The following is a 17,202-nucleotide window of genomic DNA, read 5'->3' on the forward strand; positions in this document are numbered from 1 at the left end:
AGAGACCTGTGGTCAGCCTCGAATGAAGGGGTGGACAAACTTTTGTGCTCAAAGGCCACATATAAGTTTTTTTTAAAGAATAAACTCGTATTCTCTTTTTACTATTTCAAATTTATTTAATTATAATGAATTCGCCAATCATTTCATAAAATTTAACCAGAATTGTATGTGTCCAAAAGGAAAAAAAGGAGTCGTAATGAGCATATAGCTCCAGAGGGTGGCAGTAATGCAACATCGATGACTGAGCAGCCAGCCATTGTAAGTCAAAGAAGAGGTAGTCCGCATCAGGCTGGAGCTGTTGTTTCCCGTTCCGGGGCAACCCTGTCTTTCACAAACAAGGCAACATGTTAAGCCGACTGTCACGGCTAGGGCTAGTTTTTCCCCGCGTAATTTCTCGTGTACCGGTTCGATGCGTGTCCCAGTCGAAGCCGAGTGGTGCTGCCGGTGCGACTGCCGTGACCGAGTTGCAGCAGGCTGCACCGAGTGGCAGCCATGGTGAGGTCAGCCGCTATGTCAAGGTGAGTTCCTCTGATTTTGCATACTTCCAATAAACTTGATCTTTATTTGCGCTTACTGGAACTAACAAAAGACCCCTCTATTAATTCTAATTACTTTCTCGTTGACGTTGTTTTGTTATTACTCACGAACGAGGCCGTGGTTAATGTAATCATGATGTCACATTCAGTCTAGTGGCACACTGCTGTCAATTAAATGAGACATATTGGGCCTATTTTTTTTCTCACAATTTTAAACAGTTCCCAGGTTACTTGATAACGTTTTTTGTGGCGTTCTTTCGAGTCTATTTTTTTATTTTTTATTATTACTTTTTTTTTAGAGGTTTTTTTACTTGCCATGTTGGAATTAGTTCGTTTTAGGGGCAACTTTTTGTCATTTCTCGTGAGGTGTGACAGCCCTCATCTCGTAGTGGCTGCCCAATGGAGGGCCAGGCTTTGACAACCAGTGGACTGGATCTCGCAGGTGCCTTGTTGCCAAAGTTTGGCCATCTCTTCTTCTGCCTTGTTCTAAGGTGGCAAGCGACTGCTTGGTTCTTCATCTATTGTAGCGGATGCAGGAGCCTGAATGTGGGAAACAAGCAGCAAATGTCCTTAGCTTAAAGATGGTAAAAGTGATTTGGGGCCACATTACCTGACACAAACATCAACATGACCCCCGCGTAAGAGTCGTTCATCAAAAGCTTATTCTGTTATCTCTTTTAAAAGGCGTGCCCATAGAGATTCTGTCGGATTATCACAGGTGGATGCATTATCTCATAACCAAGACACTACATTGAAATACACTGGTCTATTAATGTCGCAATCTGGTGCATGACCTCACCAAATGTCCCGCCATCCCCACATAGACAAATTAGTCCAGCCTAACTGCTGAGAAAGGAATTTTTCCATTTGTCCCCTTTTACTGACATGTATTCAGACACTATTCATTTTGAATACATCATTTATTAGAATTTGAGAATTGTAATATTTACTGTCATTGCACGGTATTTCCATATTGCAATTTTGTATTCAATTTGGGCAATAATTAATTTGGCACTCATAAAAAATGGGACCTGATTCTTACGAATATATATATATATATATATATACACATATATATACACATACACATTTATTTATTATTATATTTATTTATTTATGTATTTATTTATTTTTACAGAATCCAGATTACCATGGTTTCTCCAGTGACCCGGTGGTTGATGAATGGAATATGAGACTGGGCTTCTTCTTTGGCATCTCTGTGTGTCTTGTCATTGGAGGAACGTTCGTTCACTACTTACCGGACCACGGGTGGGTTCCTTTGTATTCTAATTCCTCAGACACTCTCATGTTTACCCCAATGTAAGAGCCCAGATTCCAGTTTCATTTTAATTGTGTTCAAGTTTTGTGTTGTAGTAGCAGCACTTGATATCCTAGCGTGGGCCTGTCCTCCTTAACATCCCAATGGTTTATTCTCCAATGTCTCTGTGTTTGTGTTCCAGGATGCGTCAGTGGGCCAGAAGGGAAGCTGAACGTGTGATCCTGCAGAGAGAGAAGGAGGGTTTGCCTCTGATAGAGGAAAACTACTATGACCCCAGCAAAATTATTTTTCCCAGTGTTGGAGAGGAGTAGATTGTACAACTACCCACTTAATGTATTTCAGAAATATTGTATTTCACTAAAATAGAATAAAAGCTAATTGTTGGATTCTTTAAATGTGTGGACCATGACTCTCAAAAATTCTTTTTTTTAATGGGTACCATAAATTAACAGCGAATCAAACAAAATATTTGGGGTTTTTTTCAGTTCGCTCCACCAGTGGTGTCCTACTCTGATGACATGTATCTCATAGATGCATTACAACACTATTATTAAACATACTACATTGAAAATAATATATTGTGTTATGGATTTTATGATGTACATTTTTGGTTGAAATAAGCAAGACAAGAGATCAGCATCTTCTATACAAATACACTTAAAGTGAATTAAGATGGGACCAGTTCTTGAGGGTGTAGTAAGACCTAATATTTAATCCGCTTTCACATTGTAAAAAGCACAACTTTTATTTTGGGATCTGAAACAAAATTTAAGTCGGGAAAATGAGGGCTTCACATGCCCACAGCTGACAAATATTAATGACATCCCCTGATCTTAACCCTACCGGAGGGCAAGAAAAAAACTATAGTAAAAATATAAGATGCAGGAAGAATTGGGTCCTCCTCAAAACCTGGCCCAGTGTGAAAGATGTAAAAACAAACCCTAAAACAAGTGCTACACTATAAAAAAAAAAAAAAAAAAAAAAAACACACACGACTTGCATTTTTGGGTTGGCTAAAACGGTCATTTAAGTTGTAACTACTTTAAGATATAAATTTGGCAACAATGTTAGCACAACAAAGCAAGCAAGTTGTTTGCTCCAAAACAATTTGCTTGTTTGTATTTACTCAGGGGACTGTTAATTTTGTAAACGTATTTCATTGTTGAAAATGAAGCAAAGCCCATTTTCGCATTAGCAGAACTGGAAATATTTTGTTGAATTGCCCAACTTAAAATGTTACCGAAGTTTGTTGAAATTTTGAGTTCACTCAACTTTTTAAATTTAAAAAAAACATTTTTTTACAGTGTATGAATCTGACTTGACTTGTTTCTGTTGTCACCTGTTGTTAATCTACCCATTCAATATGTTAACTAGTACTAGTACACAAGTGGTTTATGTCTTAATTCCACAGACTTCAGTGACTGATTGATTTGCCATCTTCTTGAAGTGTCAAAATCACTTCGTTTTCACCCACAGACGGCTCTCTGTTTTTCATGTTGGTTACTTACTGCAAATGTAGTCTCTACTGGCAAAACCCAAATCTGAGTCGTTGAAAGTTACAATTTCAGTTGGTGTAGGCGTGATGAAATTGCTGGACAGTAGGTGACGGTATGCACCAAATAGCTGTAATTCGCCATTCAACTAAGAGAAGAAGAAGCCGTATTGCGGAAGTGGTCGGTGGCGCCAATTGTGTACAGGCAGGCAGGCAGGCAGGCAGGCAGGCAGGCAAGCTCTGCCGACAATGAAGGTTCCCTCTTGTTTTCAGTTACCTAAATTTGCTGCCTTTTTAAATAGCTAAATTGCTTGTTACACTTCGAGCCGTATCATGCCTTCATTAACTTTGGGCGAAGTGACAGTGCAGTTTCCTTTCACTCCGTATGAGTGTCAGAAAGACTACATGAGGAAAGTTATTGAATGTCTTAAGGGGGTGAGTGTTTGCTGTTAAAATAGCATGCATGAATTTGACTTAATCTTTCCTTGTGTCTGTCTTGGTGTCCCTTCTTATGTGCTTTTTCATAGTCCATGTATGTCATTAATCACACTTAACAGTATGACAACATGCATTTTAACATTTCTCTTTAGTTTCTAACTTTCGATATGCATTTTGTTGTGTTCTTTCGTTTTAATGCAAAACTACACGTACATAAAAAATGTACTTTACGCATGTTTTTGCAGGGGGTCAATGGGGTCCTGGAGAGTCCCACAGGCACTGGGAAAACCTTGTGTCTACTATGTGCAACCTTGGCATGGAGGGATCGCTTCAAAGATGCCATCACTGCACGTAAAATAGCAGAAAGGTTGGATGAGAAAAACATGTCCGTTGATAATTCTCTTGAATCTTGGGGGCCAGCTTCAGAAGATGGTTCAACGCCAAGTATGTACATGCCACAATATTGCCAGAATCAGTTCCTTGTCATTTTCGTTCAAAAGTATTTATTTTGTATGTCATTTGTGTTGAAGACAACACACAGAAGATTGCCTTTTCCCCCTCTGTTTTAGTAAGAGTTTTTAGTCTCTGCATGATTTCTTTTGGGGGGGGGCTTGTGTATGAGTTTTTTGGGTGGATACATGAGGTAAATGTTATTTTGGCTTACATAGCACCTCATATTTAGTCATCTCTTCATATAAAAAAAAACGACTGACTACATTTGAGTACAGTAGTTATGCTCCTAGTAGCTCTGAGAATCATATTGTATTTATTGTTTTTGTTGTTATCTGTTTTGTTTTTCAGCATCCTACAGTGATGTTCCCAAGATCATCTATGCATCACGTACACACTCGCAGCTTAGCCAAGTTGTTAATGAGTTAAAGGGCACATCATACAAGTAAGATATCTTATTTCAATAGATTTTAATGTCAGGAATCGAATAATTAGCCCAAAGTTAAATCCATTGAAGCATTAAAAAAAATACAGTCACGCTTTCCTAGGCTTGCACCTTGTGAGTGATGCTATAGAAGTAAGCATTGAATTGCATAGCCTTAAGGTTTTTCCCCTGGTGGAACAATGATATTGCAATAGATCATATCGTTGGCAGGTTTCAGTGAAATAAAGGCCAGTGGATATTAATTAATAATTACATATGGAAAGTTAATTGAACATTTCTGAGGGAGACTGCTCAATGAGGAGTCGTTAATGTCTGGTGAAAGTCATTGGTGTTTTTTAGTGAAAAACGGGGAAGGTGAATGGATAGATGAGCTTGGACTTGGTACCAGAGCTAGCATGTACTATATGTACAGCACCATTTTGGATCTGATCCAAAAAGAATGATATAACTGTTCCTTGATGTTACACGTTGACAATATTTGCCTGTATATGAATGAAAGTTTTGATGAATTTAATGAATTTTTGCATCTGTGATTCAGACCTAAGGTGTCTGTGTTAGGGTCAAGAGAACAGTTGTGTATCAATCCAGAAGTGATGCGTCAGGAAAGCAACCATGCCAAGGTAATTTTTTTTCGGTCATGTAATATGAAGCCATAAAAAGGTATGACACTAACCATTTTAGGAAAGGGCTTATGTTTTTATTTGGAGCAATAGTTGATGTAAGATATTCAAGAGCAAATGTTAGCTCATGTCGGTTTAGGAACAAAGTAAGAACATATATTTTCAACTGTTCATTTCTATGCTAACTCCCTGCTTTAATTTTTAAGGTCCATATGTGTCGAGCAAAGGTCTCCACAAGGTCATGTATCTTCTACAACAATGTTGAAGGTAATAGTTTTACATCAGCAGTCGACATCATTGAAATTCCCCCCAAATTGACCATTGCCACTAGGTATTATCTTCATGCAATCAAGGAGGACTTCCACAGAAAGTCAATTTGTCAGTTTACGTTTTGCTTAATTATGAATCATGATAATATATTTCGATGGTTTGTGTACTCCAGTTATATGATATATTAGCTATATTTATTAACTTTTGTCTTCAGAGAAATCTACTGACAAAGAATTGGTGGAGGAAATTGTGGACGTGGAAGACCTGGTCAAATTTGGCAACAAAAAAAGGTGTGGATCATGTTATGTTTATTTAAACTAGGGCTGAGCAATTTATCTATTTTGTCAATTAATGAAAATTTATTTGGAGAGCGTTTTATCTTCCTTCAAATTTTGTAGTCCAAAGAATGTCTCTGCTGTTGTTTACTAACAACATGCAAGGTCACATTTGGTCACAATTTAGCAGAGCCATTCTCGCATTGTTTTCCATATGACAAGAATGAAGCATGAACTCATTCATGAAGTCAATCGCGCCAAATATTGATAAAGACATAGTGCCCATTTATTCGTTGCAAAAGTAGTGATTGATCAATGTTAGAAACTTTCTATGCTTTTTACGTAGCAAACACCTCGTAGAATCTTCATTGGCAATATCACAATACCACAATGTCGGTGATAAATGTTTTTTTAATGGATTTTTGGGGTAAAAATCTAATTTCCCGCTTGTTTGTTTTTATTTCTGCAGAGCTTGTCCTTATTTTCTCTCACGTTCTTTAAAACAGCAGGCTGATATAATATTTATGCCTTACAACTACCTCCTGGATCCAAAGGTAAGCAGTAGAGTTAATAAATGTTCAAATCTGTGATGCTATACAATATAACACATTCAAAATGCTTTGTCTTTTTGAAAGTTTTCTGTCTGGGGGAAAAAATGGTCTGTCGACAAAAGTGCTGAATAGTGTTGTCTTTTTTCTGTTTTCTTCTGCTTCCTGTCATTCTACAGAGCCGCAAAGCCCACAACATCAATTTGGCTGGATCTGTCGTCATCTTTGATGAGGCTCATAATGTAGTAAGATTGCCCTCGGCATTATTACTCTCAATTGATTGTATAGCCACCATCATAGTCTGGTGCTGTAGTTTTATCGTGCTGACAATAAAGGCAATAAGGGTACTTAGCATTCTTTGACAGCTTTCTGTCTATGTGCAGCTCACAGAGAGGCAAAGAGATAATGTTAGCAATAAAGCATTTTGAGCTTTCACCTTATGTACATGTTATACAAGTCGGTCTCAAATTATATTTTCTCGTTTGCAGGAAAGGACATGTGAGGAATCCACATCATTTGACTTGACTCCTTATGATCTAGCTTCAGGCATTAATGCACTTACCCGATTGTTAAGTGACCATGCTCAAGAAGCCGGTTTTGGAGAAACTTCTTCACAAGGTTTGTATTGTAGAATTCTTCAATTCTTGTCAAAACATTTGTCCGTCTATTCTGTTGTTTATTTATTTCTGAGTTTTGGATCATTGTCCTGTCGCACTAAGGCTATAAAGTTTTCACACATACTGTATATTCAAACATTGACAAAAATGTCATCGTAATACAACAAAAAGTTGAGCTAATGTGTACATACTATATTTGACCTTCAATTTGCGACTTTATTCTTTTTTTTGCAGTTTCAGGTTTAAAAACAGATGTCAAAGTTATTGCTAAACTGAAAGGTTAGTATTCAAATGAATTCATCCAGATTTTCTCATTAAAATAGTGACCATTATTATTCTGAATAGGAAGGACCAAAACGGTTGTTGTCGTTGTTTACAGAGATTTTGTTGAAACTGGAGGCTGCTATTGATTCCTTTGAGGTTCCAGGTGACAAAGGCATAACAAAACCTGGAATGTAAGTGACAAGTAAAGAGTAGTCTCAATTTTCATTCAGGATTTTAAAAGTGCTGTCACCAAAGCTACTGATTTGATTACATTCCAAAACAGAAAAAGAGCAAGCATATTCTTTGAGTATCCCTAGCACAATTGATGGCTTGTTGATCATGCTTCAAAAAAAATAATATATATATATATATTTATTTATTATTACAATTTTTTTTTTTTTTATAAATGCTTGTGATGTACTTCACAGCTTCATATATGAGCTGCTAGAGGGAGCCCACTTGACATACAATACCAAAGACGGTGTGTCTGAAGCTCTGGATCAGATCATTGGATACTTATCAGGACGTAAGTATAGCTCACAAGCTTCATATCTGTTTTCAACAAATACTGTTATTTTGCTACTAATAAAATCACAAAATTTAATAAATCACTTAACCTAAGTGATGGTTGCGTATGAAATTTTAGCTGTCACCAGTCACCACATTGAAGTCCCTGTCAAACGCATTCTTAACCAGATAGGCCTAAACTTTGTACTGATGCAACTGTTCTTGCCACTGTCGCAAATGTGATATGTAATTCACAGAGCCAGGGATATTTCTCAATACGAGTGGATTGCAGAAGCTCTCGGATATCATACAGGTATGTCAAGAGGAGATACAGAGAAGTTGAAGTAAAATGCTTCTTTTATATGGGTAATACACAAAGTATGCATAGGATTGTGTTTGCCCCAGGTGACCATGAACATTGTAAGCACCAGCTGTTTACATATTGTACATCAACACACACTTCTTAATCTCATGTTATCACTACTGTAATCAGTGAAATAAGATCACTCATTCATCATGCAGGGAGATGTAGAAAGATGGTACCTGCCTAGAATACACACACAAAAAAAAATCCAACACCTTCCATTATATTGACTTACTGTATATACTTAAAAAAAATAGAGAGAGAGAATAGGCACCAGTTTAAAACAACAGCAAGCCATTTACTAATAAAATGCACAACTTCCTGGTAATTACAAGAGCAGCAGCATAAAGAACCATTAGGTTACATTCTATGGCAATAACAGATGGTTTTTTCCCTCTCTCCAAGCTGGTGTTCTGCGGTAACGTATCATCACAGAAAGACCAGCGAAAACAAATGGAAGCTAATACAGCACATTTTAAGGTGAGTTATTTGTCACAGTAATACAGTCAATTTATTTTCTAAAAGATTTTATCATACATATACATACATAGCTTAAGGCTCTAAACCTCTTCCTGGAATTTTGTGCACTGCATCTACACACATTTTTCTTTTATTCTTTCTTTCTACGTTCATGTTTTGCGCTTAATTTTCAGCACTTTTTGTGTTGCCGGTTTTATTGTCCCAGAAAAAACAATAGTTATCACTTCATAGTGTTGATACACATTAATAGTCTAGGACACAGTTCAACTTTTTTTTTTGTAGTAGCATCACTATTAGGCACTGGATGTCAACTATCATACTTGTGTACTGGTCACAGGTTCACATCCATAAAGACACCAGCATTCAGAAAAAACAAAAAAATGCTGACCCGTGGGCTTCATCAACAAAGAAAGCAGGTACTTTAAATGGACTGAGTAGTCATTGCATTCCTATTTTTGTTTTAAATGTGGAGCTAAATTGCTGTCAAAACATAACGATTGTTCAAAGTTGCTGCCCACTCGGCATCCATTGCAACCTGATCATCCTGTAAGGGGGATTCTCCCATCTGTGGTCCGTTCTCAAGGTTTCTCATTTTTCCCCCGTTTTTAAAAAAAAAAAGTTTTTCCTTGCCCTCCTGGGTGTTAAGATCAGGGGATGTCATTAATATGTTGTCAGCTATGGGGATGTGAAGCCCTTTGAGACTTTCTTGTGATTAAGGGCTATATAAATACATTTGACTTGACTGACTTGAGATAAGTACTGAATAACACAGCTGGGAATTCTGTCCCAGGGAGGGAACGGTCCCGAACGGACGCCCATTTGTAGATGGTCAGACAGAGGACAAGACTCTTTTAAAAAGGACGGAGGTAGCTTTTCGTCCGTCCCTCTAATCGTCCCTAACCGGGTCAAGTCTCGGCTGACGTGTTGTGTTGGGTTCTTTTAAAAGCAAGACTGACTTGCTAAGCCAGCACAACACTGGAGAGCTCTTTTTCATGTGCGTTCCCTCCCTGCAGTATTGTTCTCACAGGCATAGTCTGCCCTCTAGTGGACGCTCATTTGACTGACGAGGGGGGGGAAAAAAACACTCAAAGCTATGACCCAGAAGTGGAAGACGTTCGTTTTCTTCCTAAAATAACATTGCCTTATTTTGCACTAATTATTTTTATTGCGAAATAACGCAATAAAAAGTGAAAACAAAACCCAATAGTATTGTGCTATTACGCATCTTAAATATTCTCGTGATGTCCCCTGTCTTTCTCCGGTCCGCGTCGTCATCATTTTCACCACCACTATTATGGTGCTGCTGAAAACAGTGCTATTTAACAGTTGTAGTGTTATTGATGAGCCTTTACTCTGTGTTACTCTGTGTCATCCAGGAAACATTCTGAGTTATTGGTGTTTCTCTCCGGCCTTCAGCATGCAGGACTTGATGAATCAAGGTGTTCGCTGCATCATTCTGACCAGCGGTACCCTTTCTCCCCTGGGCTCCTTTACCTCTGAGATGGGGATGTAGGTGTTTTTTGTTTTTTTTTTGTTTGTTTTTTTAGTCAAGCCAATTAGAGCTTCATAGAGCACATTTCTCGGATCATTGAAAAAGTAGTCAACTACAGTATGTATATGTACATATTATGAATGGCTAACGGCCTTTCTTGCCAGACCTCCAATCAACTGTATTTAAGGTGTTTCTGTTGACAAATGTGTTTTTCTCTTTCTTCATGTGCAGACCGTTCTCAGTGTCTTTGGAAAACAGCCATGTGATTGAGCGGGATCAGATCTTTGTTAGTGTCATTGAACAGGGTCCAGATAGGGTATCGTTGAGCTCAGCATTTGATAGAAGGTCAGTACGTACATACATAAGAAGTAGTTGTACACATGTTCATTTCACTTTTTTACTTAGCTCTGCAAAAACAATGCCCTTACGACCAAATGTCCAATATTTGTTTTTTAAAGATTTGATCCTGAAAATTTGTCCTCTTTAGGAAACACAGTGGGTAAGTACAAACTACATAGAAATGTTTTAACACAGTACTAATTTACCGTCACAAAGCACGTTTCAAGGTTTGCTTTCTCCTCAGTAAACCTGAGCCGGATCGTCCCCCATGGTCTCCTTTTGTTTTTCCCCTCCTTCTACCTAATGGAAAAAACTTTGGAGTTCTGGAGAGTGAGTGACGATCAAATGAACTCACTATTACTGTTTCAAATGTTTCGTCCTTTTAAATGATACATATTTTGTTCCCAAATTGCTATCATTCTCATCAGGACAATGGACATGGAAATCGGATTGAAAGTGTAAAGCCAATGTTTGTCGAACCAAAAGGGAGGGCAGCTTTTGTTGAGGTAAATTTGTTCGGATTTTTGCGATGCATTTCTGCTTGTGTTGAGATAAGCCACCATTTGTATAAAACCTAATACTAATCCCTCGTTAATTGTTTTGTTCGACACATTCCCACTCAAAACTATTGAACAAGTACCTATTGTGTGAGAAATGTTGCTCTCGGTCTGTGTTTTTTAGACTATCGAGGCTTATTACAACAAAGTGAATGACTCCCAATCTAGAGGCGGAATCTTTGCTGCAGTGTGTCGAGGAAAGGTGAATGTTGCTTGTGCTAAATATGTGAATTTCATTATTTGGCCTTAGCTGTTTTTCATATTTGTACATGTTTTACATTTACATTACATATCCAATGTTCAGGAGCCCCATAGGACAAAAGCATTTTCCTGGCCCACAAAGCACATATACTGTATTCTAACCGGTTAGTAAACTCTTAACATTTCTTTTTTCTTTAGGCTAGCGAGGGACTGGATTTTGCAAATACATATGGTCGTGGTGTTATTATCACTGGACTCCCCTTTCCGCCCAAGTTCGACCCTCGAATCATTTTAAAGATACAATTCTTAGACGAGATGAACCAAAGAAGGCTACCGGTACCTGGCCAGAAGGTGAGAGTTATCATATTATTTACAATGTAAGCATCTGTGCTTATTGACTTAGGTCTCCACATGGCAAAACTCTTTGACTCAAAGTTTTGACATTTTTACAAAACGCTCCGGACTTCTCAAAGCGTGGTAGGTGGCAAACTGGTTGCCATCAGCCGAAAACAAAAAAAAGACGGCGTGGAAGCAATTGCTTTCGTTTGTGATAGTTTATGTGATAGTGAAACGTCCATTTTGCTATGGAGTCGCCAAGTTGGTCAAATTCCGGGATTCACACTTTGAAGAACTCCTACCAGGGAATTGACCCAAATGAACCCCAATTGAAAGCAAGTATACAGAACTAAATACATGGGTGACGCTAAATTGGCAAGCGTTTTTGCCTACGTCATGTAAATTAGGACATACATACACTAGCCTTGCTTTGACATGTTTTGTGTTTGGGGTGTGGATGCGTCTTTTGCAGTTCCTGACAGGGCAGGAGTGGTACAGAGAGCAAGCTTTCAGAGCTGTCAACCAGTCTATTGGCAGAGTCATTCGCCACAAGGATGACTATGGAGCCATCTTCCTCTGCGATCAGAGGTCAGATACAGTGCTTCTCATAGACTGTAATCCAGCCTCTTGATAATAAATGAATAATAAATGTGTAAAATAACCCAAATAGTTACCAGTAATTCTGATCCAAACACTAGCGCATTCCAATCATCTGCTCATTTGTGAAACATGTTTTTCTTTTTACATGACTTCATTGTCATTATTAAAACAATTCCACAAGGTTATTTATAGCATGATTATTTTACTATATTCTATTCTACTATATATAATGGAAAATTTCCAGTCATCTGATTCTCCTTGGATTTAGTTTTATCCAATAGCGGCCCGTTTTTTTCCACAGCACTCTTTGACCTCATTGAGAAGCCTTAAAGAGAGTGACATTTTAAGTGAGGTAATGCAAAACTTGACTATTACGTGTCTTTTTTTCCACAGATTCAAAAACGGAGATGTACAATCTCACCTTCCAGCATGGGTGAGGCCTTATGTGCGCTTTTATGACAACTTTGGGAACATGGTTCGCGATGTCTGTCAGTTCTTCAAGGTAGCGCAGAAAATGGTACGCCAGTTGTTAATGACTCCTGCTGCTTTTTTCCAGTATGTGATGTGTTGTGAAGATTAAAAATAGACAGAAACAAGAAATTCAGGTTATAGTTTGTGAATACTCATCATTATTAGTTATTACACCGGGGAACACAGTTTTTGTTGAATTAAGCCTGACAGCTGTTTTCAACAAATATTTGGGTGCGGAATCCGAAACGGATCTCAGTTTTCCTGTATCACATCAGGTTTTGGAGCTATTGGATCCCTGTTTTCTTTTTTTTTTTTAATTAAATGTGTATTTATGTAAATGAAATATTAAGATGGAATCGTTACAAGCTTTGAAAACTGGAAGAAGAAAAAAAAAACAGCACAATTGACCCACCTTTCCTCCAGTGCCACTCACGCTGGTGTACGGATGGATGGGTGTGAAGGTTAGGTGGTGGTCGGAGTCAGCCTGCCCCAGTTCAGCTGTGGCTACATACATGGTTCACCACCATCAGCGTGTGAATGGATGATGAATGTACTCATTGTGAGCGCTTTGAGTGTCCGGTTGTCCAGAAAAGCGATATATAAATATAATGCATGATTATTATCAGCTGGCAAGTCTTACTACAGGTAATCAGTGGAATTTCTCTGGTGCGTTCTAGAGAAAACACTTGACGTGCTAGACAAAAACTGACTTCAGTTTTGGAATCAGCATGCCAATTATAGTTTTAATCAGCATAAAAATATAACTCAACAGATTTTTTTTTTTTTTTTCAAATTGTTCCCCGGTGTTATTCATGATTGTGATCATACAGGTGTTATTTTCTTAAAACGCCAAAGGTGTTCTCTTGTGAAAATCACCATTTATGCTATTGCTAAAACATAAGATATACACATACACTATAGAACCTGAAAAGGGTGAATGAACACTTGAAATATTAGTTTTACCACTTCACATAATGGATACAGCAGTACGTGAATGAACTCTTGTTGTGTTGTTGGAATTTCTAACCAGAGGCCTGTGTTGGAGAAGAATCCAGCACCCGACCCTGCAAGCAGTTTTCAATCATCCGTTCCTCACTGCTCTGGTGACACTTCATACACACTCTGCCAGAAGCCGTGCACCCAGAAGGCCAAAATGCTAGACGTGCACTCTTCCACTCTAAAAAGGAGGAGAACTGGTGAGTGTTTGAGCTTTTTAGACACTTTGGGCTTGACCACTTCAATAGGTTATTTTGAATATAAAATATTTTACATTGGTCTTATCCTGTCTCCTGATAGATGAAGATACTGAATACGCCAGTATTTTTAAACAGTATGAGTCTCAGACTCAAAAGAGTAAAATAAAACCAGGCAACCTGTTTGACGCCCTAGAGCGAGTAGAGCACCAAAAACGAGGCAATGGCGCTTTGGGAGAAGAGACGGTAGGTTGAGTTATTTTTATTTTTTATTAGTATTGAGAGACAATGATGGAAAAATGTTTCACGTTCCATACAGTATATATACGCGATGGAGGTTTGATTCTAAACGCCGGCGTTTCTTTGTGATGTTTGCATGCTTTCTGGGTTCTTTGGCACATTCAGAAACACATTCCAGAAACATGTGTGTTAGGTTGATTGAAGACTAAATTGACGTTAGATGTGAATGTGCATGTACTATGTGCTATGATTGGCTAGCGATGGACGGGTCTCTTGCCCGAAGTCCCCTGGGATAGGCTGCAGCTCCCACATGAACCTAACAGGGATGAGCAGTATAGGAAATGGATTGGACAAGTTAATGTTTTGATTGAATTTTAATTACATTTTTTTGTGTTCATTTCTTTTCTAGCAAAGCCATTTGTCCACACTGTCACTTCAACATGACAAGAGAATGGATGAGATGATGCGTGGAGGCAAACGCAAAATCAATTTGGTCCAAGAACAGGTATTTGTCATTTCCAGTGAAACAACTACTTGGTTATTTCATTCACAATTTACAGTAGCTTTTTTTTTTTTTTTTTTTTTTTTTTGAAAGAATTTCATTCGTTTTTGACTCAGGTCTTGATGTCATTTATTACATCACAAATGGGTGTTGTTCCTTTCTACTATAGCACTAAAGCTTTGTCAGTTATAACGAGTTCTAATGGAAAAAACTAGCTCATACATCTGTCTGTATGTGTCCTTCTTATTATGTATTTTAATTTTTGTTCAGAGATGTTCATTATCTTTTATTCTTTTTAAAGAAGCCAAGCGTTTCTGGGTCTGTTACTGGAGTTGGAAAAAACAGCATCGCTAAGTCGTTTCTGGTAGAAATGAAATCGTCCTTGAGCCAGATCAGCTTTGAGCAAATTCGCCAGGCGCTGTACTCCTACAAGAAGAATGACAACCTGGACAATCTGCTGTCCGACACATCTTTATTAACACTTGACCCTCATACTTACAGACTTTACCGTGGTAAGTCATTGGTATCAGAAAAGCTATTCTTTCGGTGAATATGTTGAAATTAAGTCCATTTGCATAATATTGTGTATGCAGAAGGTTGTGACTGTCGATTCCCAGTGATCGAATACTTATCTTCTCATTGAATTCATTATAATTATTCAATTATAATGGCCATCAATTATTCTTGCATCATCACTATTGGAGTCGAAATAGCAGAGGTCCACTATATTACGATTGTTGTAAATGTTACATGATGTGATACTGAATAAGTATTTGATTAAAAATCATCGTATGTGTCGTAGGTTTATACCCCTTTGTACGACCACATCACAGAAAGACATTTGACGAGAAATGCCTGGAGCTGACTGGTACTGGCTGTGGCTATAAACCGGAACACTCGGAGTACAAGGACGAAAAGAGATCCGGGATGTCGCATAGTGGTAGGTTAAGATGGTATGGTTGCATTACATTACAACATTAAAATAACTGTTCAAGATTAAATAACTTCAAAGAATTATGTTTAAATGTAAAACCATTGTATTTAGGATTGAGTCTGACTTTGTTCGATTAACAATTAGAAAACAAGTCCCGGCAAGCAGCCTACCCTAAGTCACACTAGACAGTAGCTGTACATCCAAAGTATTAATCGTATGCTTTATTTTCCCCATCCAACAGATGAACGACCCAGGCGGCTTTCGTCATCCAATTCCGATTCAACATCGAGTACGCAGCTGAAGGGAGAGCAACTCAAGCAAGAAGGACTTGGAGAAACTCAGGCCGGTAGGTCATACCCAGGAAATTTAAGTCTTTGTAGAGTGCGCAGTTCATTCATTCATTCACTCCTGCTGATAATTAAAGCTCTTACTATCCCAAAATAAATTTCCGCTGATTGTGGGTCATTTGCAACTCGGGGATTTTACTCGAGGTAAAGTGTTTATGAATGTTTTTTTTTTTATAAAAATGGACAAAAGAATGGCTTCACCAGATGAAAGTGATTTTGGAATCTCAACACAGAATTGATAGTGAACAAGAAAACCAAAACTGCTCCATGTTTACCAGATATTGACCGAAAGAGTCAAATCCAGTCCGCCTTTCTGGCTGATGTGAAAAAAGCACTTGGCCCAGATGGATCAGCTCAACTCTTTCAAGCTGTTAACACCTACAAGAAGACGGACAACTATGAAAATATGGTGACTGCGGCCGTGGCCTTATTCACAGAGAAAGATGAAGACTTCAACCTTTTACTCAGTAAGTACAGTCTCAATTCATTTAAATTGGTGTTGTTTTTTTAAAATTTAACTTTCAATTTCCTTTCTCTGGTCTGAAGGATTTAGCAGTATCATTCGCCCTCACCATAAAAAGCAGTACAAAGCGATGTTGAGAGAGTTGATGGGTCAGTCCGCTCACACTGCTCCTGCCGAGACAGACCAGACAAAGACAGAGAAAAGCCAACCGAGTGCATGATTTTACTGAAGTTACCATTATACCATTGCCAAACGATTTGAAACTCAGTGGGAAGCCTGTTTGTATATACTGTACATTGTGTAGAGTAATGTGTTATGATGGTTAAATCATTGTTTCTTTTACTTAAATAAAGTGAACATCAATTTCAGACAGACTGTTGTTTCTTGGTGGATTACCTGAACAGTTGTCACAACACCCTAAAAAAAAACTGTTGATAGTCAATAAAAACATGTTTAATCTTGCAATCACAATCAAGTGAATTTCTAACTTATATTCACAGGAAATGTTTCAAATTTAACCTTTGAAATTGATTGAGCATGATTTGAGGCACACCTGACTAATATATGGTCCCATAGTTGATAGAGCACCATTCAAGCATGAAATAAAAAAAAAAGAATTGTCTGAAGACCTCTGAAACGAGGCAAGTTGCCTGAAGTTTGCCCAAGGGCACTTGAGGGGCTCTCAGAACAAAATTGTCTGGTTTGGTCCTCAGAATCCCCTATCCAGCCTGTTTTATATGTCTCCCTCTTCCAGCACACGTGATTCAAATGATCCGTTCATCAGCTAGCTTTGAGCAACCTGAGAACAATCCTGATCATTTGGGCACCCCTGCATTGGCATGAATGTCAGACGTCATGTTTGGAAGAAAGCAGGCACCACTCGTAACCTGACTACTGCCTATACCTGTAGTGAAGCATGGAGGTGGCAGTATCATGCTGTGG

General features: G+C 38.2%; 2 protein-coding genes across 4 annotated transcripts; both read left to right on the top strand.

Annotated features, from left to right (window-relative positions):
• Nucleotides 1-229: 229 nt before the first annotated feature.
• ndufb11 (NADH:ubiquinone oxidoreductase subunit B11) lies at nt 230-2,210 on the top strand. Its single transcript, XM_086043576.1, has 3 exons — nt 230-518; nt 1,675-1,805; nt 1,997-2,210. The coding sequence occupies exons 1-3, from the start codon at nt 345-347 to the stop codon at nt 2,124-2,126; spliced, it is 435 nt and encodes a 144-aa protein (XP_085899702.1). The 5' UTR covers nt 230-344; the 3' UTR covers nt 2,127-2,210.
• Nucleotides 2,211-3,503: 1,293 nt separating this feature from the next.
• Nucleotides 3,504-16,632, top strand: rtel1 (regulator of telomere elongation helicase 1). Of its 3 annotated transcripts, none has more exons than XM_086024901.1 (32): nt 3,504-3,742; nt 3,991-4,189; nt 4,547-4,640; nt 5,179-5,260; nt 5,467-5,527; nt 5,745-5,820; nt 6,275-6,359; nt 6,533-6,598; nt 6,842-6,971; nt 7,205-7,249; nt 7,350-7,425; nt 7,663-7,760; nt 7,999-8,054; nt 8,511-8,585; nt 8,923-9,001; nt 9,962-10,094; nt 10,309-10,422; nt 10,536-10,576; nt 10,661-10,746; nt 10,845-10,922; nt 11,098-11,175; nt 11,373-11,525; nt 11,983-12,098; nt 12,504-12,627; nt 13,612-13,777; nt 13,878-14,020; nt 14,424-14,519; nt 14,818-15,028; nt 15,319-15,456; nt 15,692-15,796; nt 16,076-16,264; nt 16,344-16,632. In XM_086024901.1, exons 1-32 carry the CDS (start codon nt 3,641-3,643, stop codon nt 16,478-16,480), a joined length of 3,432 nt encoding a protein of 1,143 aa, XP_085881027.1. In that variant the 5' UTR covers nt 3,504-3,640; the 3' UTR covers nt 16,481-16,632. The 3 variants fall into 3 exon arrangements, with proteins under 3 accessions (XP_085881027.1, XP_085881034.1, XP_085881044.1); XM_086024908.1 differs by having other exon boundaries at nt 14,821-15,028; XM_086024918.1 differs by having other exon boundaries at nt 3,521-3,562.
• The last annotated feature ends 570 nt before the right edge of the window (nt 16,633-17,202 follow it).

Source organism: Filicampus tigris, chromosome 1 (genome assembly GCF_054856515.1).
Source record: "Filicampus tigris isolate MCC_2025a chromosome 1, RoL_Ftig_1.0, whole genome shotgun sequence".
Taxonomy (NCBI): Eukaryota; Metazoa; Chordata; class Actinopteri; order Syngnathiformes; family Syngnathidae; genus Filicampus; species Filicampus tigris.